Source organism: Mustela lutreola, chromosome 12, assembly GCF_030435805.1.
Source record: "Mustela lutreola isolate mMusLut2 chromosome 12, mMusLut2.pri, whole genome shotgun sequence".
NCBI classification, from domain to species: domain Eukaryota; kingdom Metazoa; phylum Chordata; class Mammalia; order Carnivora; family Mustelidae; genus Mustela; species Mustela lutreola.
The window spans coordinates 32,818,780-32,845,490 of NC_081301.1; the positions used below are offsets into that span (position 1 = coordinate 32,818,780).

At 40.7% G+C, this 26,711-nt stretch overlaps 1 protein-coding gene and 1 non-coding gene across 6 annotated transcripts; both read left to right on the plus strand.

Moving 5' to 3' along the window:
• The first annotated feature begins 1,053 nt into the window (after positions 1–1,053).
• Positions 1,054–23,382, plus strand: TRMO (tRNA methyltransferase O). Of its 5 annotated transcripts, none has more exons than XM_059141712.1 (6): positions 1,054–1,206; positions 6,888–7,062; positions 10,541–10,698; positions 14,529–15,182; positions 17,600–17,855; positions 20,428–23,382. In XM_059141712.1, the coding sequence occupies exons 1-6, from the start codon at positions 1,131–1,133 to the stop codon at positions 20,474–20,476; spliced, it is 1,368 nt and encodes a 455-aa protein (XP_058997695.1). In that variant the 5' UTR covers positions 1,054–1,130; the 3' UTR covers positions 20,477–23,382. The 5 variants fall into 5 exon arrangements, with proteins under 5 accessions (XP_058997695.1, XP_058997700.1, XP_058997699.1 ...); XM_059141715.1 differs by lacking the exon at positions 6,888–7,062 and adding an exon at positions 9,740–9,867 and having other exon boundaries at positions 1,103–1,206; XM_059141714.1 differs by lacking the exon at positions 1,054–1,206 and adding an exon at positions 9,740–9,867 and having other exon boundaries at positions 6,924–7,062.
• On the plus strand, positions 12,390–12,496 carry LOC131813278 (U6 spliceosomal RNA). Its single transcript, XR_009346704.1, has one exon. It is a non-coding gene; the product is annotated as a U6 spliceosomal RNA (small nuclear RNA).
• Positions 23,383–26,711: the final 3,329 nt, after the last annotated feature.

Below are 26,711 nucleotides of genomic sequence, written 5' to 3' on the forward strand. Positions count from 1 at the left end.
CGACCCCAAGCAGGATAAAAAACCCAGAAACAGATTTTATGTACAGAGAAACTTGATATAGGGGAGAGATGACTTTACAAATAAGTAGGTGAAAGGGTAGTATCGCTGCAAGGATAGCTGGTCTTCTGATGGGATGAAATCAGGATTCTTGTTGGCTCTCAACCTTTCACAGCTTGCCCAGAAACAACGATCACAATCTCTCTCATGTACATAGCATATTAACTCTGAATTTCATTCTTGCTTCAGTTCCCATAGGGTCTGGAGCACAGAAAAGTCCGGACTCCTTAACTCCTACTCCAGTGTGACGCTCCCCATCCATTAGACGTGAAGTAAGGTTTAGTTAGGGCTCCTTGCTGACAAAAACATCGTTTTTATTGCGGAAAAGTTGGGCGTAAACAGAAGTAAAATCATGTTTATTCCCACCACTCAAGAATTTATAATTTCCCAGGGCGCCTGCATGGCTCAGTGGGTTAAGCCCCTGCCTTTGGCTCAGGTCATGATCCCAGGGTCCCGGGATTGAGCCCTTCAGTCGTGCTCTCTGCTCAGCGGGGCTGCCCTCTTCCTGCCTTTCTGCCTACTTGTGATCTCACTCTCTGTGTGTCAAGTAAATAAATAAAATATATTTTTTTAAAATAAATGCCTTGTGGGCACCCATAAGCTACAAGGATCTTCTTTAAAAAAAAAAAAAATTCTAATTTCCTAACATCCCATCGTTATGCTAAGTGGTTAACTGCATAAACACATCCTTTGTCTTTAAAAACCAGTGTCATTCATTGGTCACGTAGATTGTTTATATCAATGAGAGAGACATCTGAGTGCGTAAATCTATATCGCAGTGTCCCCCTTCACAAGCGCGGGAATTCGGAGTCGCTGACTGGCAGGGAATCACAGCGGGTCAGCGCGAAGGATCAGAATCAGGTCCGGCAGAGAAACCGAAGCCAGGAAATAGAAAACGAAACCCCACCATTGCCACAGGCAGCGCCCGCCTAGCGCGCGTCCCACTACCCGCGCACGCGCCAGGAGCTGGGCTCGCGCCACCCCGCCAGGACGGCTACTGCGCAGGCACCCCGCTCGGAGACCGGAAGCGGAAGGCCTGTCGCGGCGAGTCGATACCTCAGTGAGCAGTCGCCATGCGTGTGTTGGAAGAGCCGGGGCCTCAGCCCACGGCGACCGGGTGTGGGTGCGTGAAGCCGGCTCTGGAAACAGGTAACTTCTGAGAGATCAGCGGTTCCGCACCCAAAAAGAGGCCCGGGCGCAGGCCCCTGACCCGACTTCGGAACGGGATGTAAAATGCGACAACCTGAACCCAAGTGGGTCGTTGCAGTTCTTGGGAAGCCACGGATCACGTGCACTAGCGACCACGTGATTTTACTGAGGCGAGCGGCATGAGGTCATCTGTTCCGTTCCTGGTAGCTGCGGTTGGGTTGGGCTTGGCACCGTAGCTGGAACAGACACGTGCAGTGTAACAGCCTTTCTCACAGAGTTTTTGCTCACGTAGGAGAGACAGGATGTGAACGCTGCTGGTGTTACGCGGGTTAGGAATTAATAAATACCCCCGAGAGAGGCATCCTGTGCTGTAGGAAGTGAGATGTGGAAAAGTTCTGGGGCGGAGAGGAGAGACAGGAAATCTTTTTTAACTGGGGCTGGAAAGTTGGGCATGAGTTTATTTTCACCTCATTACATAGAGCCGAATATTAACATTAGAAATTAGAAGACGCGGGTCCCTGGGTGGCTCAGTGGGTTAAGCCACTGCCTTCGGCTCGGGTCATGATCTCAGGGTCCTGGGATCGAGTCCCGCATCGGGCTCTCTGTTCGGCAGGGGTCCTGCTTCTTCCTCTCTCTCTGTCTGCCTCTCTGCCTACTTGTGATCTCTCTCTGTCAAGTAAATAAATAAAATCTTTAAAAAAAAAAAAAGAAATTAGAAGACGCAAATGGAAGAAAAAGTCTGCCATCACCCAGAGAAAACCGCTGTTAATATCCTGGTGCCTACCTTACATACTTGTTTCTGCGCATGCAGAAACAACTAGAAAATGAATTATGAATTAAGAATTATGAATTAAGAAACAACTAGAAAATGAATTATGTGACCCCACTGTCTTATAACGTCTTTCTAAAACATAAATTTCATATAAATGGGTGGCCATTAATAGTTTTAAGGGATTGCATAGTACTTTGCTTTAGAGATGTGTTCTAATCAATTTCTTACTGTTGGACTTCTAGGTTACTGCCAGTTTTCATTGTGAAGAAGATTCTTAAGACTGAAATGTTTGTGCATGTTATAAAAGTTTAACTTAGATTGAATTTACTAAAAGCACTGTTACTTGTAGAAGGGTGAGCTCATTAAAAAAAAATTGTTGCACAGTGCCAGATTACAGGCCTAATATTTTCATAGGCAGGAAGGAGCAGGGCTTAGAGGTCTACATAACACCAGACTGGGGAACTATAAATTTGAAATAGTGGATGGAGCAAGGAGGTTGGTTGGATTCAGATTGTAGAGAACCTTGAATACCAGGTTAAGAAATACAATGTCTGTTAACAGAAAAGTGAAAATTTTAGTTAGAGATAGCATATAATTAAGGAACTCAGGGTCTGGAGTACTGGTGTAGTGTATTTTAAGAAGGGGAGGGACCTGTGAATTATAGCAAGGGTAATTTTAGGGTCTGGGCAGGAGGGTCATTAGGACTGAACTTTCTGTGAGCACTAAAACATACAGATAAACTTTGTGTACAAAAACTCTGCATTAATAACTTGTTGGTTTTTCTCGTATTATTACACAGTTAGTACAATTGCAGTATCGTTAAAACAAGAGAAATGCCTAAGTAAGAGCTTAGAAAACCAAGTTTTGCTGAGCACTTTGCATGGCACTAGGTACTTTCCATATTTTTCCCATGATGTTGAAACATATTGTGAGGTTCTTCCCAACCAACTGTTAATTCTGCTGTGATAAGAATTCTTGTTTCTTTAACCCAAGCTTAGCTCAATGTCTGGCAGTTGTAGAATATTATAAAGTTTGCTAAACAAATGAAAACAAGACACAGGGATCCCGTCTTATTAGGTGAGGGGTCTTTTTTGGGCCATTTTTCTTTATGGCATTTTAATGAAGACCAGAGAATTGTTTGGCCTTAGTTTCTTCATCTCTAAGTTGTTTACCATTTTTATTCCACAGAAACATGGATGAGGATAAACAGAAGAATGCCTGTAAACATATTTGGGAAAATATTTTAAAGTCATCAAAAACATACACAATATGGAAGGGTCTTAGAATTGTAATACTGAGAAAGAAAAAGCAATTCTGAGAAGATAACGTGCAGTTTAATCCCAGTTTTTATGGAATTCAAAACAAAATAAATATTATCTAGGCATATGCATGTGATAAAATTATATTAAAGGTAGTGAGTGATAAAGATCCCATTCAGGCACCTGTTTATCTCAGGGAGAAAGGATGGGTTGCCATAGGAGAGAAGCAACATAAAAAGATAACATTTTGTTGGTAAAGCTCTTGTTCTTGTAATGGGTGGGTGGGTACACAGGATTTCAGAGTATTATGCTCTGTTATACATTTATTACATGTAATACTTTATATGTAGCCAATAAAACAGTTTTTATAAGTGAAAAGTAATGAAAGGTACTGTGAGGGACAACACCAGGCCTATAATCTTACCACTTGTGCTGGTAGATAGATTTAATTAATGGAAGCTGAAAATAAAATGATGGTCTAGAGTGTCTGTATGTCATCTCTTAAAAGAAGTTAGTAAATTTCATGAAATGTGGAAAAGAAAGTTACTTGTAAATTAAAAATGCTAGTTGTGGATACCTTGGACTTTAAACCTATATTGGTGCTGCCTTGCCAAGTTTTTGTCTTTTGAAAGGAGTTACTACTTAGGAAGAAAAAAGAGGATTTCTGATGATTTAAAAAATTTTGAATATTATACACATTACAAAGTATAAAAATAGTCCAGAAATCTCACTATCCATTTTTACTATATTACCATGTCCATTTTACCAAAATGTTAACATTTTGGTGAAATATCCTTTCAGATAGCTTTCTAAGCATATACAGGTACATATTTAAATAGGTAAATGTATAAACAAATGTTCTTAATGAGATATTCTTTCAATTTTTCACTTTCCTTTTTTTTTTTTTAAAGATTTTATTTATTTACTTGAGAAAGAGAGCATGAGAGGGGAGAGGGTCAGAGGGAGAAGCAGACTCCCTGCTGAGCACGGAGCCCAATATGGTACTCGATCACTGTGGGACTTGATCCCTGGACTCCAGGATCATGACCTGAGCCGAAGGCAGTCACTTAAACAACTGAGCCACCTAGGCGCCCACTTTTTTTTTTTTTTTAAGATTTTATTTATTTATTTGACAGATCATAAGTAGGCAGAGAGGCAGACAGAGAGAGAGGGGAAAGCAGGCTTCCCGCTGAGCAGAGAGCCCAATGTGGGTCTCGATGCCAGGACCCTGAGATCATGACCTGAGCTGAAGGCAGAGGCCAAACCAACTGAGCCACCCAGGTGCCCCTCACTTTCCATTTTAACCAGTTTAGACTTAAACAATCCTTTTTTTTCCAAGTAACATGAATTTTTTGAGTACCTACCCCCTTACATGCAATGTACTAGGCCGAGAATGTAGCAGTGAACAAGGTAGAAATACTGCTGCCCACATGGAGCTTACATTCTAGGGGCAGAGAGCTACTAGACCAAGCCTAACCTAAAATCTTTTCTGTCTGTAGATATTTTAGTAGTATGATTATGATCCCATGCACTCCCTTTATTGCTTAAACTACTTTGTTTCATATATTCTGTTCCTTTTTTTTTTTTTTTTTTTAAGATTTTTATTTATTTACTTGACAGAGAGTATAAGCAGGGGGAGCAGCAGGCAGAGGGAAAAGAAGCAAGCTTCCCGTTAAGCAGGGGGCCCGAAGCGGGGCTTGATCCCAGGGATCCTGACCTGAACTGAAGGCAAATGCTTAACTGACTGAACCACCCAGTTCTGTTCTTTTTAGTTGAATGTATGCTTATTTGGAACATGTTTCCCCCACTATCTGAAAGTAGGTCATTTCTATGAAATTTTTCGTAACCTGAAATGGCGTAATGCGAAGAAGCAATTACCATTAATTTATGTGGAAAAATTGTTGAATGTTCCCAGACCCCAAAAATTACCTCTCTTAGACTTTTCTGTTACTTCAGGACACATATTGTTAGTTGATGCACAAAATAAATTAAGATAAAGCACAGATGCTCACAGACACAGTTCAAAGCTCTGGTGGCTTGATGCTCAGATGCTGAGTGTAGTTCCTGGGGAAGGACCTGGGTGGGGCTGATCTCACTGCTTGGGGTGCACCCTGCATCTATAACAGCTTGCTGCAAAACAAATGCTGAGCACTTTCCACTTTAGCCTTTTTTTTTTTTTTTTTTTTTTCGTAAAATCAAACATTCTCTTTGGATTTCTTTTGATTAGCAAAAACAGGTACTGAGGTAGGTCTTTCACAAACACACAGTGGCTTACATGAAGCTTGTGAAAAGCATGAGGATGTCTGTATACAATCTCTGTCTCCTTATCTTTTGTTATTCTTTGCCTGATCTTTCACACTTCAGCCAATCAAAATAACTTGTTCTCTGCATGTGCTGTCGCACTTGTCCTTAAACTTTGTGCATATTATTCCCTCTATTTTATTTAAAAAATATTTTTAAAGAATTCATTTATTCTTGGGGTGTGTGAGTGGCTCAGTCATTAAGGGTCTGCCTTCGGCTTCGGCCGTGATCCCAGGATGCTGGAATCCAGCCCCACATTGGGCTTTCTGCTCAGCAGGAAGCCTGCTTCTCCCTTTCCAACTCCCCTTTCTTGTGATCCCTTTCTTGCTGTGTTTCTCTTTGTCAAATAAAACCTTTAAAAACAAAAAAACAAAAATTTCATTTTTGTTTTGTTTAAAACCAAAAAGTTCATTTATTCTTTAGAGTATGCACACAAGCGTGAGCAGAGGAAGGGACAGGGGAGGGGGGAGGGAGAGGGAGAGAATGTGGAGAAGACTCCATGCTTGGCAGAGAGCCCAACTTGCAGCTCGATCTCACAATCCTGAGATCATGACCTGAGCAGAAAGCAAGAGTTGAGACGCTTAACTGACTGAGTCACGCAGGTGCCCCAATTCCCTCTATTTTAAATGCTCTTTTATTTTTATTTATTTATTTGACACATAGAGAGAGGTCACACGTAGGCAGAGAGGAGGCAGAGAGAGAGGGAGAAGCAGGCTGCCCGCTGAGCAGAGAGCCCAATGCAGGGCTCGATCCCAGGACCCTGAGACCATGACCTGAGCTGAAGGCAGAGGCCAACCCACTGAGCCACCCAAGCACCCCTAAATACTCTTAGTTCTGACCAAAGTCACATACCTTAGTAATGGTAACATTGAATTTGAGTTATGGTCATAGTAGAACTTCTGAGAATTTCTCTTGTCTTTTTTTTTTTCAAATGATTTTATTTATTTATTTGACAGAGATCACAAGTAGGTAGAGAGGCAGGCAGAGAAAGAGAGGGAAGCAGGTTCCCTGCTGAGCAGAGAACCTGATGCAGGGCTCCCTCCCAGGACCCTAAGATCATGACCTGAGCCGAAGGCAGAGGCTTAGTCCACTGAGCCACCCAGGTGCCTCGAGCCCCCTGTCTTTCTTAGACCTTTACTCTCTCTGGCTGTCAAAAGGGATATAATAATATGTGTGTGGTGATGATATATTTATTTATATGTATTCATGACATATGAATCATTTTTAATAGTTGCGTAACACTTGGTAGATGCTAAAATTATGAAATCAGTGCATTAAAGAAAACATGTTTTCCTACATCTCTATTTGACATTTTGACTAATGATTTCTTACCTACTTTTCTTCTGTAGGGAATCTTTTAACTGAGCCAATTGGCTACTTGGAATCCTGTTTCTCAGCCAAGAATGGTACTCCAAGGCAGCCGTCTATTTGTAGCCATTCACGGGCTTGTTTGAGAATTAGAAAGAGCATCTTTAATAATCCTGAACATTCTTTGATGGGTTTAGAACAGTTTTCTCATGTGTGGTAAGTTGTTTTATGGTTAGAAGTGGGTCTTCGGGTAAGAACCTGCTCTTGAGTAAAGTACTCCCATCGAAGGCAACCTTAGAGTCTGCCCTCCAGACCACACTTAGCTGTTGCATGGAATTCCTGTTGCATATTCACACACGTGACTGTAGGCATAACTTGGGCATTCTCACGGAAGCTTGGGATCCACTGAGGGGACTCGTTCCATTTGCAGTTGGTCCTGATTGTGATGAATGCCTTCTGTTGAGTTGTACTCTATGGACCTTCGTAATTCTGCCTGTAAGTCATTATTCTGTCCTCTGGACCAGGGGTCAGCAAGCTACAGGCCATGGACCAAATCCATCTACCCCTCCATCTTTGTTTTTTCCCCATCTTTCTAAATAAGTTTATGGGAACATAGCCATTCCCGTTCATTTATATATTGTGTGTGGCTGCTTTTGTGGTACAGTGGCAGAGTTGAATGGTTACAACAGACTCGTTGGCATGTAAACTCAAATACTTAGCGTATGACCCTTTACAGGAAAAGTTTGCAGACTCTGCTCTAGACCATTAACAATTAAGTTTGTTCTTGCTAAGAGACAAAAGAGACTTTAGAAATCTGGATACTCTAGGGGCGCCTGAGTGGCTCAGTGGGTTAAAGCCTCTGCCTTCAGCTCAGGTCATGATCCCAGGGTCCTGGGATCGAGCCCCACATCGGGCTCTCTGCTCAGCGGGGAGCCTGCTTCCCTCTCTCTCTGCCTGCCTCGCTGCCTACTTGTGATCTCTCTCTGTCAAATACATAAATAAAATCTTTAAAAAAAAAAAAAAATCTGGATACTCTAAATGAAGTGTTACATATATTAGCACCTGTGTTATACTAGTGTTACTGTCACTTGGAATTCTGTCTCTATCCATTTTTACCCACTCCAGCATCACCAGTATGACTTGGTCTGATTTTACTGGGGAAGACCTAAAATGAAGTATTTATTCTGAGATAGCTTATGTTTTTGTTAATTTGGAGATGTGGGTAGAGTAAAAGCAACATGTGTCTGACATAGTTTGTATGATCTTGGTTAAATTAATTAAATTAAGAACATTGCTGATATATAAAAAAATGGGTCCAGATCTATATAAAGAGATTTTTTGTATCCCTCCTATTTGTCTTCTCTCTCATCCTTAGCTCCAGCACTCTTCAGAAATTTTTATTGTTAATAGCTTGGTTACATGCTACCAGGCCTTTTCTTTTTCTTTTTCTTTTTTAATAGGTATAGAAGCATAAACATACATACCGGGGTAGGTGTTTGTTTTAAACAATGGATTATGTTTTCTTTTTTTTTTTTTAAGATTTTATTTATTTGACAGACAGAGATCACAAGCAGGCAGAGAGGCAGGCAGAGAGAGAGAGAGGAGGAAGCGGACTCCCTGCTGAGCAGAGAGCCTGATGCGGGACTCGATCCCAGGATCCTGAGATCATGACCTGAGCCGAAGGCAGCGGCTTAACCCACTGAGCCACCCAGGCGCCCTGGATTATGTTTTCTTCATTTAGCAGTGTATATCATGACAATGCATACAGATTTCTTCTTTTTGCTTTAATGGCTGTCTCTTATTGCAAAATAGAGATATGACATGATTTGACCACTCTTTTGTTAATGGATAGTTATTTTACTATTATAGTAATGCTGTAGCAAACCTTCTTAGACACAGATCTTGGCACATGTACATTTTCACAAATAAGTATCAGAAATGGTTATATTGAGCTAGAGGGTGCGCATATTTATAATTTTGGAGGGCTACTGCCAAACTGCTCTTAAAAGCTTAATTTGTGTATTGTAAATGAAAACAGTGTATGAAAATGACCTTTTCTTACATTCTTGCTAACACTGTCTATGTTCCAGTTTTTCTGCATTTTGTCAGACAGGGAAAAACAAGATTTTTTTTTTTCAAAGATTTTATTTATTTACTTGACACAGAGAGGGAGAGAGAGAGAGAGAGAGAGAGAGAGAGATCACAAGTAAGCAGAGAGACAGGCAAAGAGAGAGGGGAAAGCAGGTTCCCCGCTGAGCAGAGAGCCTGATGGGCTCGATCCCAGGACCCTGAGATCATGACCGGAACCGAAGGCAGAGGCCCAACCCACTGAGCCACCCAGGTGCCCCCAAAACAAGATATTTTTTAAAGATTTTGTTTATTATTTGAGAGAGAGTGAGCATGCACACGCATGGATAGAGGGGCAGAGGGAGAGAATCCTAAGCGGGGATTGATCTCACCACCTTGAGATCATGACCTGAGCTGAAATCAAGAGTCAGATGCTCAACCGACTGAGCCATCCAGGTGACCTGAGAAAAACAGTATTTTATTTTTCAGTTAAATTTCTTAATTATTAGTGAGGTTCAACATCTTTTCATTTGATTGCTGTTATTTCTTACTCTTTTGTCAATTCATGTTCTTTGCTTAGTTTCTTTTTTTTTTTCTTTTTTAAATATTTTATTTATTTGTCTGACCAACAGAGATCACAAGTAGGCAGAGAGGCAGGCAGAGAGAGAGGGGGAAGCAGGCTCCCTGCTGAGCAGAGAGCCCAATTCGGGACTCGATTCCAGGACCCTGAGATCATGACCTGAGCTGAAGACAGAGGCTTAACCCACTGAGCCACCCAGGCGCCCCTCTTTCTTTTTTTAAAAGATTTTATTTATTTATTTGACAGAGAGTGACATAGCCAGAGAAGGAACACAAGCAGGGAGAGTGGGAGAAGGAGAAGCAGGCTCTGCACCAAGAAGGGAGCCCAATGTGGGACTCAATCCCAGGACTCTGGGATCATAACCTGAACCGAAGGTAGATGCCTAACAACTGAGCCACCCAGGCGCCCCATCTTTGCTTAATTTCTTATAATGAGTTCCCCTTTGTGATTTGTAGGAACAGTTTATATACCACAGATATTAACCCATTATCTATTGTACATGTAGCAAATGTTTTCTCCTGGGATAACATTTTATAGTCATAAATTTAATGATTTAATGAGTTTGAATCTGTTATTGTTTCTCTTTATGGTTTCCTGCTTTTCTGTTTTATTTAGGAAGACCCAGTGAAGTTATTTAACATTTCTTAAATGTTAAATGGCTCATTCTTAAAATGGAGGTTAAATTACAAGTCCTGGGCTTGTTAAGAGAGTTAAATAAGTATAAAAATGTGTAGCAGACTTAGTGGCAAATAGCAGGCTCTTACTTCATAAATAATGCTTATTCAGGCACTTGACAAATATTTGTAAAAGTTCCTGCAACATACCGGTAATTGTGTTAGGATATAGAGATAAGACGCTGCCTTCCTTCAAGGAATGAGAATGGCATTATTTTTTTCCCCACTGATTACATTTTAGTACCGTTAAAAAGCATTCCTTCAGCTTTAACTTGTGGGATAAAAGATTAAAGTTTTTTTCCCCCATAAAATTATTATGATAAATTCATTTAGTATTCTTTCCTTACTTGGTGGTTTGGTTTATTTTCAATAGGATTTTGTTTGTTTTTCACAAAAATGGTCATTTGAGCTGTAAGGCAAAAGTGCAGCCTCCTAGGCTGAATGGCATCAAGACTGGAGTTTTCTCCACAAGGAGCCCACATCGTCCCAATGCGATAGGACTGACCCTGGCCAAACTGGAAAAGGTAGAAGGTAACAAATTTCATTTCTACTTTTATCTTTTTTCCTTCTCTAAAAGAAGTCTTATAAAACAAACATAGTATTAACTGGCTGTTATTCGGAGGAGTACCAGTGGTGTTAACCCCTGGGGATTACCAGGCATGGAAGAAGAAATGACTAAAAAAGAATGTCACCCTTTGAAATCAGCTCTCATAGGATGCTCAGAGTTTAATTATATCATCCCATATATTAGAAACTATTACATTATTAAAAAATAATTAAATTAGTAACCAAATTTTCTCTGACTTAGAATATAGTAAATACAAAATTATTCAACAATAATTGGACACATTCAGAATTAACAGAGAATAACTGCTTGTATGTGTAGATATGGTAAACATGTAGGGTGGTGGTGTATTATTTCTTCCTTGCACTTTGAGGAGATGAACATACGCTGTGGTTGTAGTACACCTGTTAACTCTGATGTGTGGCAGAGGGTCTGCTATGAATTGCAGTATAATAACATTTAAACACATGTCAGATTGTGGAAGTACCTGGGTAGAATACCAGGTTCATTTTAACTGTGTATTCAGATATAGCCTAGTTACTGGGCCATACATTTTTTGGAAGCATCCATGGTTTTTTTTTTTTTTTTTTAAGTATAATTGACGTATTAGTTTCAAGCGTACAGTATGGTTCAATATTTATATACGTTGTGAAATCATCACCGCAATAAGTCTAGATATTATTTGTCACCATATAGTTTAAAATATTTTTTCAAAGTGTGAACTTTGAGGATCTACTCTCAACAACTTTCAAATATATGATACAATATTACTGACTGTGCTGTACATGACATCCCTAAGACTTATTGTATCATTGGGAGTTTGTATCTCCTGATCCCTTTGACCCATTTCATTTATCTCCTTACTCTGTTCCCTCTGGCCACCAGTGATCTGTTCTCTGTATCTTTGAGTTTTGGTTTGTTTTGTTTGTTAGTAAAGCATCTCGTTCTTGGATCACTCTGACTAACAATAAGCACATTTGTTGGAGAGGCAGAAGACTGGAGGTCAGGAGTCCATTCTAGGCTTTAGCTTCCTGGTTTGTAAAGTGGGTGAAGGAGTAGGACCTGCCCTCTCTGGGACTACATAGTATTTTCTTTTTTTTAATTTTTAAAATTTTTTTAGGATCTTATGAGACAAAAGCTGTGAGTACTTTTCAGGCTACTTAGTGCTAAATAGGTAAGATCAGTTATTTTGTTTGTTTTTTGCCAGAACTTGAACTCCGTCCCCTGGGTTATATTCAGCCTAGCCTTGGATAGGTTTTCCAAGAAAATTCTGAAGGCAGTTCAACTTGAGCTTTGTCAATTTGTGATAGCCAACCAGCTTGAGTAATAGTACTGAACTTTTTTTTTTAAAAGATTTTATTTATTTATTTATTTGACAGACAGAGATCACAATTAGGCAGAGAGGCAGGCAGAGAGAGAGGAAGGGAAGCCAGCTCTCGAGAGCCTGATGCGGGGCTCGATCCCAGGACCCTGGGATCATGACCTGAGCCGAAGGCAGAGGCTTTAACCCACTGAGCCACCCAGGTGCCCTATTACTGAACATTTTATTATCATTTGTGCATCCCGCACATATTTTCTGAGCACTGTGTATATGCCAGGCATTGTTCTAGGTGCTGAGGGTATAGTGGTAAACAAATTAGATAAAAATCCATGCATTGTGCTCGCTTCAGCAGCACATATGCTAAAATTGGAACCATGCAGAGATGATTAGTATGGCCCCTGCACAAGGATGACACACAAATTCATGAAGCGCTCTGTATTTTTTCAGGTTTTAATATATCCTGTTATGATGTCATCACTTGCAGTTCTCATTATTAAACTATTGTGTGTCACCAAAAACAGTAGATAAAAATAAAAATTTACACACACACACACACACACACACACACACACACAATCCCTGCATTGAAGAAGAACTTAAAATTCTCATGGGGGAGCTCAAATTAGAAATGTAAAAGGCAAACACAATAACACTATAGACATTCTTACAAGTAAGTGTTATGATGACTACTAGTGGTTGCATGGTGCTTTATAGTTTATAAAGCGTGTTGAGGTGCGTTATCGCTCTGTGGCTGTTTGGGTTTGATAGGGTAGCAGTTCTCCTCCTATGGATGAGGAAGCTGAGGCTCTTTAATGTTTGATAATACGCCTAATAGCATCCAGCCAGGGGGTTGTGTAAGTCTAAATCCCAATAACGTTTATGTATACTACAATGCTTTCTTCCTTCTGCAGACATTGTTGGGCATATCTGTTAGTTAGGAAGTCCAAAGTCATTATTCCAAAGTTCCAGGCTCATTCGTAGTGAGCATGTTTTAGAAATCAGTCCTCTGTTAGTCTTGTTTTTCTTAAATGGAGACAGAATGGAATGTGATCATATGCAATTTTTTGATTCTCATTTGGCCAATTTCCCAAGAATCAAGTTAGTAGAATCTGCACCAGTAGCAGGCACTGGACATGCAGCTGTATAAGTGAGACAAAAGACCTGTTAATATTTGGCAGTGGTGACTTATGTTCTGTTTAAGTGTTTGAGTCTTGATGGATGTGTTGATTTCCATTGCTGTGTAACAAATTACCATACACTTTATTGTTTTTTTTTTTTTATTTCTTTAAAGATTTTCTTTATTTGAGAGAGAGAGAAAGAGAGCACGAGGGGAGGGGAGGGGCAAAAGGAGTGGGAGAAGCAGACTCCCCACTGAGCAGGGGCTTGATACCAGGCTTGATCCTGGGATCTTGGGATCATGACCTGAGCCCAAAGGCAGACACTTATCCGACTGAGCCACCCAGACGCCCCTACTTAGTCAGTTTAAACAACACACATTTATTATCTCTTTGAAATATTACTATGTTTCATAATAATTAGTTTAGAAATATGGGAACAGCTAAGCCAGTCCTCTGCTTAGGATTTTACCAGGCTGCAAATAAGGTGTGATCTAGATGAGTTCTTATGTGGAGGCTTAACTGGGGAATAATTTGCTTCCAGGCTCACTCATGTTGTTGGCAGAATTCATTTCCTTGTAGTTGTGGAACTGAGAGCCACAGTTGCTTGCAGGTTGTTGGCTGGTGGCTGCCCTCAGCTCCTAAAGGCTTCTGCAGTGCCTTGCCTTTTGGGCTTTCTCAGGGTGGTTGCTTACTTCATCAAGCCCACCAGGAGAATATCTCGGAGTGAATCTGCCTGCAGGCACAGGAGTCTTAGATAATGTAACACAGTCATTGGAGTGATATCAAGTCACACTCAAAAGATGGGGATTATCCAAGGGTGTGAACACCAGGAGGTGTGCATTCTGGGGGCCACTTTCATGTATATTTGCCACAGTGGAAATCCTCATTGAGCCCACAGAGACATACTGAAGACTCTGCTATGCCTGAAACAGAGTTAGAAGCCCCAGTGATGGAAAAATGAGTCAGTGCTCAAGGGCCTACCCACACTGTCTAGGGAGAGAGACTGACTAGGTCATTGCCAGACCATATGAAAAGGGGTGTAGTAGAGGTTTTTACATAGGTTTCTCTGTGGAACACAGAGGAAATAGTGCTTATGTGTGGAAGAGCCAGAAAGGCTCTGTAGGCGAGGTTTCATAGAGGAGCCCTAAAGAGCATGTAGGAGTTTCACAGGTGAAGAAGAGGATGGGTTTCCAGGCAGAATGAAAAGGGTGTGTTGGCACCAGGTATAAGAAAACCTGGTGTGTAAGAGAATTGTGAGTAAGCTTGGTGAGGCATAAGCAGATGATGTTGGTTCTTAATTGTTTGTACCGTTCTTCATTGTTATGATTTCTAAGAGGATGTGTTTTTCATATTATAGGTGGAGCTATATATCTTTCTGGAATTGACATGATTCATGGCACACCTGTCCTAGACATAAAGCCCTACATAGCTGAGTATGACTCCCCACAAAATTTGATTCAGCCTCTACAGGACTTTAATTTACAGAATAACCAATATAAATCCCAAAACACATTCCAGTCTGATGGCAAGACTAACCACTATGACCAGCGACAGCTCTCAAGGTGTGATAAACCACAAGCCTGTAGTCACACTAAGGAAAAACCTAAATGTGAAGATGGAACTTCAGGAACAAACTACATGAAACATGATAACTCAACAAAAATCCAGCAAAACTCCCCTCAGCCCAGGGAAATAGCAGCAGATTTGGGTGTAGAATCAAGAAGTGATCAGAGTCTGAGTGTGGCAGAAGAACAAATTGGCTCAAATTGTCCGGGGAAGAGCTTTTCAGAGGAAGGTACAGAAAAGAGGCTAAAGAGAGGGAAGGAAGCAGTGGTTGCACAAGGAAACAGTGCGGAGATGCAGCCGGTGGTTCGTCAGTGTCCTTCCAGGATGGCTGGTGCAGCCCACTGCAGCGCGGTCCCTGACTGGGTTAGAGAGGCCCCTGTGGCCCCCTTGGAAGTCCGCTTCACTCCTCATGCAGAGACGGACCTCGAGCACCTCAGTTCAGAAGGTGAGCCAGGTACCCTCTGTCTTTTAGTTTGGAATGAGAGCTTTAGCTAAATTTGGTATTTCTGAGGGCAATTATATAGAGGATTTGTCAGTATGACTGGTTATACGAACTGTAGGAGTATAAAATTCTGTTTGGGCAACAGCACCATCTGACGACGAGCCTTCTTCAGCACAGTGAGTCCCAGACACTCAGTGAAGTGTTTGCTGAGAATGGCTCCTGCCTCGTGAGGTGGCGCATGATTTAGGGCCTCTTGTCAGTCTGTTACAGTAGTTCCTGGAGTTTTCAAACAGCGTTCAGAAGCTAAATTGTGCTCATTCTATACTTGGATTAAGTTTTTTCATGTTTTACTCTCTGACTAGAGAAATATCTCACCTTATTCTGTCAGACGGCTGATAGCTCTCCCTGTGGCACGGAGCCTAGGAGTAGAAGGGAAGTCTCTTAGCACAGTAATTGTCCCTGTAAAAAGTCCCAGCACTGGAGACGTGCCCTTTACTGTAGAAGAGAGGCCAAAGGGCTTTTACTTGGACTCGTTTACTTTAACACACAGTTTGTAATAGATGCCCTCCCCTGGTTCCCCAGCCTGTAGCAGATGTGAGGCAGCAGTCTAGAAGGAAGGTGGCTGCAACGAGCCCATAAGAACAGCCAGTTGGTTGCCAAGGACATGTCTGATTTCATGTGCCACTCCACGGTGTGTTTCTTATTCTTTCTGAAGGCTTTATGTTTAAACAAAGCATCTGATTTTTAAATTGAGCTCTTTATTTTAAAAGTTTTGTTTATGAAAGTTGTTTCCTCATTGTATACAGAGGAAGGTCAGTTTTAAAGGGATTTTGTGAAAGAACAAAGAAAGCAGTGTTGCTCAGAATATACTTTGTATTTCTACTTACCCTTTCACCTGCAGTTAGCAGTGATTGCTTCTTACTTTGGAAAGTTTTATCTTTTTCAAACTATAGTGCTGGGTGTCTGAGAGGTTATAATGTGCCTTGTTGATTTGAAAAAGCACTAAAAAGAGAAATTAAATGTAACTATAAAACAGGGACTGATTTGGACCAGCAGAATTTGGAGTTAATACAGAAATAAGAAATGGCCCTGTCAGAAGCTTTAGAGTCTAAAAAAGATAAAAGATACTGAAATGGTGGCTGTGTGTTGGTGGTAGGAGTGGGGGGGATTGGCACTGGAATGGAGTGCTTATGGGCACATGACAGGGAAAAGGATTATGACTTGGGGAGCAGGGAGAAAATTTGGGAGTACTTCCTGGAGGAAAAAGTATTTGAGCTGAGCCTGGAAGAATAAGTAGGCAGAGAAGTGATGGAAGGGCACCTGTGCCAAATGAACAACTGTGCAAAGTCCTGAAGCTTTTACCAGGTATACTGTTAGTGAAGAGCGGGATGTTTCTGGAATTACTCTTTTTTGAGTGGCCTTGGAGTCATTTCATGAGCCATGCAGTAAAGGAATCTTAGCACTGCATAATTGGTCCTTAATGGGATTTTTTTTTTTTTTTTTTTTAATAAGGATTCCACATGATCAGCAGTTGAATTGGTCCTTGGTTTTTGAACAAAGATCGAACTTCATGACTTTATTTATGAACTTACTACCCAAGTGATTTTGGCTGTTTTCTAAAAACTGAATTTACTTTCAAAAGAATAAAGATCCACCACCACTCCACATGGTATTTTGAACGGGAACAACATTGTTTAAAGCACATGCCTTCCTGGGAGGGCCTGGCCTTTATTTGGATGTATGTTATGTTGTAGCTATTAAAAATTAAGTCACAGTTAATTTTTTATTTAAGTTTTGTTCATACTGTATTTTTAAAAATTAAAATACATCCGTGATGACACAGATGTAGGAAGTTTTGCCACTTAATAGGGTGTACGTCTGTTTACCTGTACATCCTCACCTTGGTGGTTTGGGGTGGCTTGTTCTCTAGTGATGGTATTTAACTTTCTCAGAGTATCTATACTACTATTTTTCAGGACTCTCCCAAGTCCTCGTTCCTTAGGGAGTGTGGTGTTACTTTAACTAGGGCTGTGACACCAGCTCTCTGAGACACCATCCCTTGCTTATGGCTGGTGCTCTGGGTATAGGTGGGTTTAGTCTTCTTTCTTGTGGCTTTCTGAGAGTGCTGGGACTGTCATGCATTTCCCTGACCATGCCTCCATTCTGAGAAGAAATGGAATGACAAGGAATCAAATCAGAGTCGACATTGAACATAGAAGGTTTTGTTCAGTGAATGAAAATTTGGGGCACGCGTAAGTTTAATCTAATGAAACCACCTGAAAGCAACATTCTCTGTAACAACTGAGTAGATTGCCAAACCCAGTTCATTTCAAGTGATAGTGTATTCAGTGTGATACTCCACATTGAAGTTGACTGTACTGAAAGTTGACCAGCATTAAGTTGTATTCTTCTCATTGCAGATGGCAGTCAGCCTTCATTTAAGTATTTCCAATCAGCAGAGGAAGCAAGGCATGCCATTGAGGCTGTGCTGTCAGCCGACCCTCGGTCTGTGTATCGACGGAAGCTCTGCCAGGACCGCCTTTTCTACTTTACTGTAGACATAGCACATATTACTTGCTGGTTTGGTGATGGCTTTGCAGAGGTTCTAAGGATCAAGCCAGCTTCAGAGCCTATTCAGATGACTGACCCCGAGGAGTCCTTGGTATCTCTGGGATCGTAAGTAGTGTCCGTCATGTGTTTAAAACAGCCTAATTGACTTTGGATGTGGCTGTTGCATTAACTATACAAGCTAATGGTGTGCCTTCTTTGCAGAAAGAAGCAACACTCAGTGATCTCACTGCTTTGATTGTTAATGGTTGTTCAAAGTATTTATTTCAAAAACATTTTTAATAAACAGATAAAAGAAATTTCCATATGCTTTTCATTTGGTTAATATCGAAGAATCCAAAGGTGATAATATTGCAGTAATTTCTGAAAGAGGCTGAATGTTTTTGGCACTTGGTGAAACTAGGCAGAGATCATTCTAGCAGGAACTTATAAGCTCAGGGGATCTGTTCAACAGTTCATATTGGTTTTCCTGTCTGGAAAAGCTTGACCTCTCTCTTTCATTATAAATCATAACTGAATTGGGGTGCCTGGGTGGCTCAGTAGGTTAAGCATCTGCTTTCAGCCCAGGTCATGATCCCAGAGTCCTGGGATTGAGCCCCATTTTGGGCTCCCTGCTCAACAAGGAACCTGTTCTCTCTCTTCCTCCGCCTGCCGGTCCCCCTGCCTGTTCTCTCTCTCTCTCTCTTTCTGTCAAATAAATAAAATCTTAAAAAAAAATCAAGCTGAGTTAACAGTGTCTTAGGAAAATAGCAGATCAAAAACAAGTGGTTATTAAAGGTCTTTAGAAATTAAACACCTGTGTTTTGTAGACTTTGTCATAAACACATTTGTATGTATATGTATACATATACTTAATCCTGATTCCAAAGTAGGGACTCTGATGTTTCTTTGGATGTCTTTGTATCAGAAAAGAAAGTCAAAGTCCCAGAAGTTGAAGAAAATAACTTAATTACTGGTTTATTTCTTACTTGTTTTATGAGTATTTACTAAAAAACTATTAATGGGTTAGGTTTTGGTGAGATAAAAACAGGTTGTAGTTCTTGTTGTAAGTCATAGTTAGGGGAGGAGGAAGATATGAGCATGTTACTGTGTTACAGTTAGATAAATATAGTAATTAAGTATGTATGTGGTTCCTTTGTAGTACAATGTAGTCAGCAGTTGTAAGAATGTATTGCCTATAGGTGATTTTGATGATGTGATCTGAGATAGCTGAAGATTTATGATCATCCTAACCAAATTAGACACCTGTCAGCATGACAGGCTTTCCTAATCACAACTGTAAATCTTAATAGCTGATTGATCATGGTTTTGAAATGAGCCCTGCTGCCTGTAGATACTTGTACGGAGTCATTTGTGGCTGAGGACACTGCACTCTTGAACCGAACTGGATTGTCTTTGAGGTTACTTAGAACCTCTTAGGGAAATATCTTTTTAAAAAAATATTTATTTATTTATTTGACAGAGAGAGCAAGAAAGCACACACAGTGGGAGTGGCAGAGGCAGAGCGAGAGGGAGAAGTAGGCTCCCCACTGAGCAGGGAGCCCAGTGTGGGGCTGGATCCCAGAACCCCAGGATCATGACCTGAGCCGAAGGCAGACACTTAACCAACTGAGTCACCCAGGAGCTCTGTAGGGAAATATCTTTAATTTGATTTTTAAAAGCTCTTTATTTTGAGGTAATTATAGATTCACAGGAAATTGCAAAAATAATGTAGAGGCCATGGGTACACTTCACCTAGCTTCTTCCTATGGTAGCTTACATAAACTGTAGTAGAACGTTAGAACTAGGAAGTTGACATTGGCATGATCTACCCTTAATTTTGATTTTGACGTCTTTTCTCTTAAAATTATTTTGAGATTAAATCAGGGCTTGAAGCACAGTATGTTTCACTTTAATATCGAAAAATTTCAATTTCAACTTATTATTGAAAAAAAGTCTGAGGATGACACCAACTAGCCTTAACAGGACTGTTCAGTTGTTTGGAATTTTAACATACATTCTCAGGATTCTAGAACTAAAATCCTAAGTATTTAGTTCTCTGCCCACTCACCAGTCAGTGATGATCTTTCACACCTGCCCTTTGTAGTTCCTTATGTATGATCGTGCTCATTATTAATTGTTCTTCCTTTCTATAAGGTAAAATCTGTTCTCTGATGACTCCGCCCTCTAGTGGGGCTGCATAACATAAGGCTTATCTTGCTTCCATGCTAGTCTGTCAGATATCATTCCTGCTCCATACCCTTCGGTCCTTTTTCTCTCCAGTGAGCCACCCCCATTTCCTTCATCTCTTTCCCATTCAGCATGATGTTAAGTCTCTCCCATCCCCAGTTTTTGAATCTCCTGTGTGAGCTTTTCTCTCTATGCATGTATTTTTATTTTTATTTTTTTTAAAGATTTTATTTATTTATTTGACAGAGAGAGATCACAGTAGACAGAGAGGCAGGCAGAGAGAGAGGGAAGCAGGCTCCCTGCTGAGCAGGGAGCCCGATGCAGGACTCGATCCCAGGACCCTGAGATCATGACCAGAGCTGAAGTCAGCGGCTTAACCCACTGAGCCACCCAGGGGCCCTCTATGCATGTATTTTTAGTTATGATGAAATTTGGATCTTTAAGTCATGAACTTCCATCCCTCAGAAAGACAAATAGTTTGAAGTAAGTCTTATATTCCTTTTTGTTGCAGGAACTTGTCCAGAAGAAGAAAGAGACACAATACTCTGTACCCTGCATAAATGTTATCTGAATTTTAGCCTTTGCTTTTTGGTGCCAGTAGGGGGAGCCCTTGACAACTGATTATTTTCACTAGCTGGGAAATAAATTCCAGTTCCAGCTATTTGGGTAATTTTGGCTTTCAGCCCACTTACCCCAGCTTTCCAGAACAGTAACTTCCACAAGATGCTTCCACTGATGCTTGTCAATCATGTATAGGGAGAGATTAGAGGATGAGTGCCACTTATTAAATTTTTAAATTGTAGCTTGGCTTAAGGGCTAGGATGGATTATTTTAGCATGTGGAGGCTGTGCACAACCAGATAGACTCATTAGCCAAACCCGTGAGCATGTATATACAAGGCATTCCCTCTGTTCATGTATTTGCGACTATTTTCTTTAGAAAGAAGAAAGTAGAGTTGAAGATACCAATCAACCTCTTGTTGGTAGTTTTTCTTTTGGTCCCAAAGAAGGGAGGTGAAGACTCAGTAAGAGTGAAATCTGTATCAGTTAGTGAACTTCTGTTACGTCCTTGGCACCGGGCTATATGCTTTTCATACATTGATCAGAGGTTAAGTAACATGCTGAAGCTCACACAGCTGGTCAGCCGTGCACTGAGGATTTCAGCCCACTGAGTCTGGTCCCAGAGTTGGCTCCCATCCCATCGTGGCTCTGCAGTCTCCCCCGTGCAGATGCAGATGCTCAGCAAACCATGCTGGTTTATTTGAAGGTCAGCAGTGTCATGTGTTTAATAAGTGCAGGACACTTAGAGTGATGTTCATAGGAGTCTAAGCACTAAATACAAAACAGGGGGAGGAATACAAGTAGAAATGCCTATTCCTACCAGGTCTCTGTGGAACCTCCTGCAAAGCAGTGTGGGAGATGTGGAGAGTACTGAATTTGGCCTCAGAAACTTCAAGTGCTGTTTTCTGCTCTGCCCTTTGCTAGCTGTGTGACCCTGGGCAAGTTACCGCACCCATCTCCAAATCCCTGACTTTACAGAGTTGTTACGAGGATAATACTTGGGAAAGTATTTTCTAAACTCTTCAGTGGTGTACAAATGTAGGTAATATTTTTACTATGCCTGTCATCATTGACACCCTTTTTTTGCCACTGTGCTCTGGCTCACCTGCCTGGACAAGAAGTCAAGAAGACTCAGAGGAACCAACGGGTCCTTAAAATACAAGGTATGGATAGTCTCTGTTTTCTTTTTTTATTACAGAATTTTTTTTTTTGAAAGGACCCCTTTTAGCAAGTTATAGGATGCTTTGCTAAAGGAAATATCACAGAATGCCGCTGCATTAAGGACCCTGTTGACATGAAGCCACATGCCCAGGGCAGCATCTTCCCTCCACCCGGCCTTCCCTTCTCAGATTGCATGTATGACATGAACTGCCTTCTTTGCCTGTGTATACAATCAGCCCATCAACCCCTTTCTCACACGTGATTCTCTTTAGTGCCTTTCTTTTTGACCTTCTTTCCTGTTTCAGCCCAGATGCTTCAGAAATAACTCTGCATTTCTTTTATAAGAAGATAAAAGTGTAGTCATGTTATGAAGTTATTCTCTGTGACAGAGAAGAGGCAAGTCATAAGGGTTAAAGCTCAATGAAATGAGACCAGGATTTTCTGTTATTGTTAAAATAAGGCTCTTAATACAGGTAGTCACCAGATGACTCTCCAGCATCCTCTCTATTCTACTCTCTGCCTCTTCTCCACCTTTGTAGGTTACAGCAGGTACAGCTGACAGAGGATTCAAGGCTAGGTCAGTGCATGTGTCTGTGAAAAGGTAGAAGAAAAGTCTTTTCAGTGTCCACAGGAGGTAGAAATTCAGTGGTCCACTCTTTTGTTGATGGAAGGAGCCACTTACTTATCCAGTGAACTCACACCACACTAACCAATCAAATTTGAATCCTGGTGTGTTTATTTAAAGGTAGGATCGGATGTAACATGATGTTATCTATCTCTGCTGCCTTGTAGATTCTCACTTGAGAATTCTATTCAGATTCTTCACTAATTCATGCAATTTGAGATACATAAAACTTTTTTATTCAGTATTAACAGTTTTAAAGTTACCCACATGCTAAGTACTGAAGAACTGTCTAATAGTTCTTCACATTGGTAGAGATGTTATGGTTTATAGAGCAATTTAAAGTATATTATCTTGGGAAGCCTGGGTGGTTCATTCTGTTAAGCATCTGCCTTTGGCTCAGGTTATGATCCCAGGGTCTGGGGATGGAGTCTCGCATGGGGCTCCTTGCTCAACAGGGAGCCTGCTTCAACCTCTGCCTTGCTGCACACCCCTGTGTGCTCTCTCTCTGACAAGTTAATGGATAAAATCTTTTAAAAAATAATAATAAAACAAAAGACAGTATCTCTTTTCATATCTTAGCAACCCATTGCTTCTGAGAGCTAAGCTTGGCACCTAACTGCTATTTAGAACAGGGGTCAGCAAGCTATAATCTGAAGGCCAAGTTTGGCCCACACCCCATTTTTTTATAGCTTAAGAGTTAAGATTGGTTTTTACATTCTAAAAAGATTGTAAATAAAAACAAAACAAAACAAAAAAACGAGAAGAACGCGTGACACACTGTGGCCTGTAGAGCTGAAAATACTTATTACCTGGCCCTTTGTAGAAAAAGTTTGTTGATCCAGATTTAAAACATTATTCCTCTGAAAAGGTGTTTTGAGTTTCAGAAAGGTTATTTACAAATTGAGTTTTTAGGTTATCATGTGCTTCTAAATCAAGGACTATCTGTGTTTTTGAAAGTATCTAGTCATAGGGCCATGTGAAAAAACTTAGAAATGACCTAAATAATAAGTATGTATTAAAACATCCTATTCATTTGTATAAAATGAAGTTATAGAAACCCATGTATACACACATGTAGAAAATTTCTGGAATGATAAATAAAAATATTGTTAACAGTTGATTCTGGAGGTTGGTCTCTGGGGGCTCATTGAGGAAGGGAACTTTATTCTCTTCAGTATGCTGTGGATTTTTAAAGTGATGAACACACATTTTTGTATGTGAAGCATAAGGAGAGCAAAAGGTCCTATTTTAAATAAGTTAGATTTATGTATCGAAATACATAACTATATGTACCCTCCCCACCCCTAGTCTGGTAAATAGAGTTAGAGACATTTTTGTTTTTTTTTCTGGAGCATCACATGTGGATCATAAAACCAGAAACAGACCAGGTTTCACATATCAGCTGTGGAGCTGAGCCAGTTTGAGGCAGATAAACTGGCTGAGCCTAGATGAGGGTACACTAACTTTTTCTGTTCTTCCAGAGAGAGGGTTTTGGATAAGACAAAGTGCCTCCAGGCAAAAAACAGGCACTGTGCGAATGGCGTTGCTGGCACGGGGCTCAGCCATGGAGAACGCCTTAGCTCTGTATTCACCAAGCCTATGCAGTCCATCCAATCTGGACTAAGGGATGGGTCTCTGCTTGTAGGATCCATTCACTCGTCAGTTCCACCCACTAGAGCATTATTTAGTAAGCTCACAGACCATGTGACTGGTGGAGATTGCTGTTCCTGCATCCCCAGAGCTGGCCCTTACCCACTGTTGGAATGGAAACTCGGTCAGCAAGAAAGGAGAAGCTTGGAGCTGGAGATCAGCTGTGTCCCTGGGTAAGGCGGCTGTGCTGAGGTGGGCCCGACTTGGAGGAAGGACAGGCTGGCATATTGGCAGGTGGCAGAGCAGAGCCCATGAGTTGTGGGTGGAGTGGGGCTATTCAACTGATTTAGAGGCTCGGGCTCTTGCCTGGATTGGGAGAGGAGTTGAGGTCTGAGAGAACTGGCAGAGCCAAGGCAGGACCAAATCCCAGAGGGGTTAGGCAGGTTATCCAGGTACCCTCTCATATTAGAACTGGAGATATTTCTTTTTTAGTTCCTTGCCTAATTTCCTATCTTTGCCAAGATAAAAGGTCACATTCAAAGATACCTTTAATAAATAGTCAGACATGAGTATATAGAGTGTTAGCAAATGACTATAAGGGGAAAACAATTGACATAAAATTAGGGAAGCCAAGCACAAAATGTCCACTGGTTCATAAGGTGGGAGAAACTTGGTCATCAGAGCTTACCTCTTCCTCTTCTCGGGAATCCTTCTACTACCACATGAACAAGCCTAGGTTAGGCTACTGGATAATTAGAAATAAATGGCTGCATCTCAGCTGACACTGAACCAGTCACCATGCATGTAAATAAAGATATCCTACATCATCTAGGTCTGAGTTGTTCTAGACCAGAAAAATGGCCCAGCCAATACAAAGAAACGAGAGGAAAATAATGTTATTTCAAGCACTAATTTTAGGGTTTGTTACAAAAGCTAACTTTTTATATTATTTATAATTTATAATATTTAGCTACCACACTTGTTTTTTTAAGATTTTATTTATTTATTTGACAGATCACAAGTAGGCAGAGAGGCAGGTAGAGAGAGAGGGGGAAGCAGGCTCCCTGCTGAGTAGAGAGCCCGATGCGGGGCTTGATCCCAGGACCTGGGATCATGACCTGAACTGAAGGCAGAGGCTTTAACCCACTGAGCCGCCCAGGTGCCCCTAGCTACCACACTCTTGAAGGGAACAATAGAAATCTGGTTTATCTAACAGAGGTTAACATGAAAAAAGGTCCTTGAATAGGAAGGGGTCTCTCGGGTAGCATAGATTTTTGTGATAAAGGTAATAAAAGAGTTAATAATAGCTAATAGTTTTCAAGCTCTATGGATCAGGTGGAGCTTTACATGGTTAACTCATTATAAGGAAAGATGATGATGTTTCCATTGTACATATGAGCAAACTGAGGCTCAGGGACATTTAATTACTTTATAGCTAGGAAGGGATATAAGTCCCTTAGGATATAAATCCAGAGTCTTGTCAAACTGCAGAACCAGCATTCTTAAATACTAACTTAAAAGTTTCCAGCCAGGAGAATCTACAAATGGCAGTTCCATTAAAAAAAAAAAAAAAAGAAGAAGAAGGAGAAAGAGAAAAAGAAAGAAGAAAAGAAAACTAAAACCGAGTTCATCAACTCTCTCAAATCACATCTCTGAATTTTGGATAAACATAGTGTGAATCCAAGCATTTGTTTCTGCTGCCTGCTAAAATCCCAATAAATGAGAGCACAAAAGAGCAAATGAAACCTAAAGTAAGCAGAAGGTGGAAAATAGTAAAGATCAAAGCAGAAATCAATGAAATAGAAAACAAAAAAGAGAGGAAATCACTAAAACTAAAAGCTGGTTCTTTCATATCAATAAAACTGATATACTTCTGGCCCGACTGATTAGAGAAAGAGAAGACACCAATTAATAATGTCAGGAACGAGATGTGACACCTCTCTAGACTCTACAGATAGTTTAAGGGAATTACGATGAACAACTTTATGCCAATAAATTATACAACTTAGATGAAATGAATAAAAAATATTAACGATACCAATTATCAAAATCTACTTAAGAAGAAATGAATAACCCGAATAGCCCATGTATCAAATTCAGATTGTGTTTAAAAACCTTCTCGACACAGAAAGCTTCAGATGCAGGTGGCTACCCTGGGGAAGTCTATCAAGGATTGTTTTTCATAGGAAGAAAAAAAAAATCTAAAAAAACTTTCAAAATATGAAAAATACTTTTCAACTCATTTTGGGATCCCAAAATTACCTTGATACCTAAGCCAAACAAAAATATTACAAGAAAGAAAACTACATACTGCTATCTCTTGTGAATATAGTTGCAAAAGTTTTAAAACAATTTTAGGAAATGTAATCCAACAATATATTAAGGGATAATACATCATGACTGAGTAAGATTTATCCAAGGAATATGTGGTGGTTTAACATTAAAAAAAAAAAAATCAATCAATGTAAGTCATCATATTTACAAACTAAGAAAGAAAAAACTGGGGCACCTGGGTGTCTTAGTCGGGGTAAGCATCTGCCTTCGGCTCAGGTCATGATCTCAGAGTCCTGGCATCCAGCCCCTCTTTGGCTACCCTGCTTAGTGGTAGTGCTTTATCCCTCCCCCTCACTTGTGTACACTCTCTCTTCCTCACAAATAAATAAAATCTTAAAACACACACACACATTATTTCAGTAGAGGCAGAAAAGGTGCTTGACCAAATCTAATATCCATTCCTGGTTTAAAAGAACCCTCAAGGGGTGCCTGGGTGACTCAGTGGGTTAAGCGTCTGCCTTCAGCTCAGGCCATGATCCCAGGGTCCTGGGATCAAGCCCCGCATCAGACTCTCTGCTCAGCAGG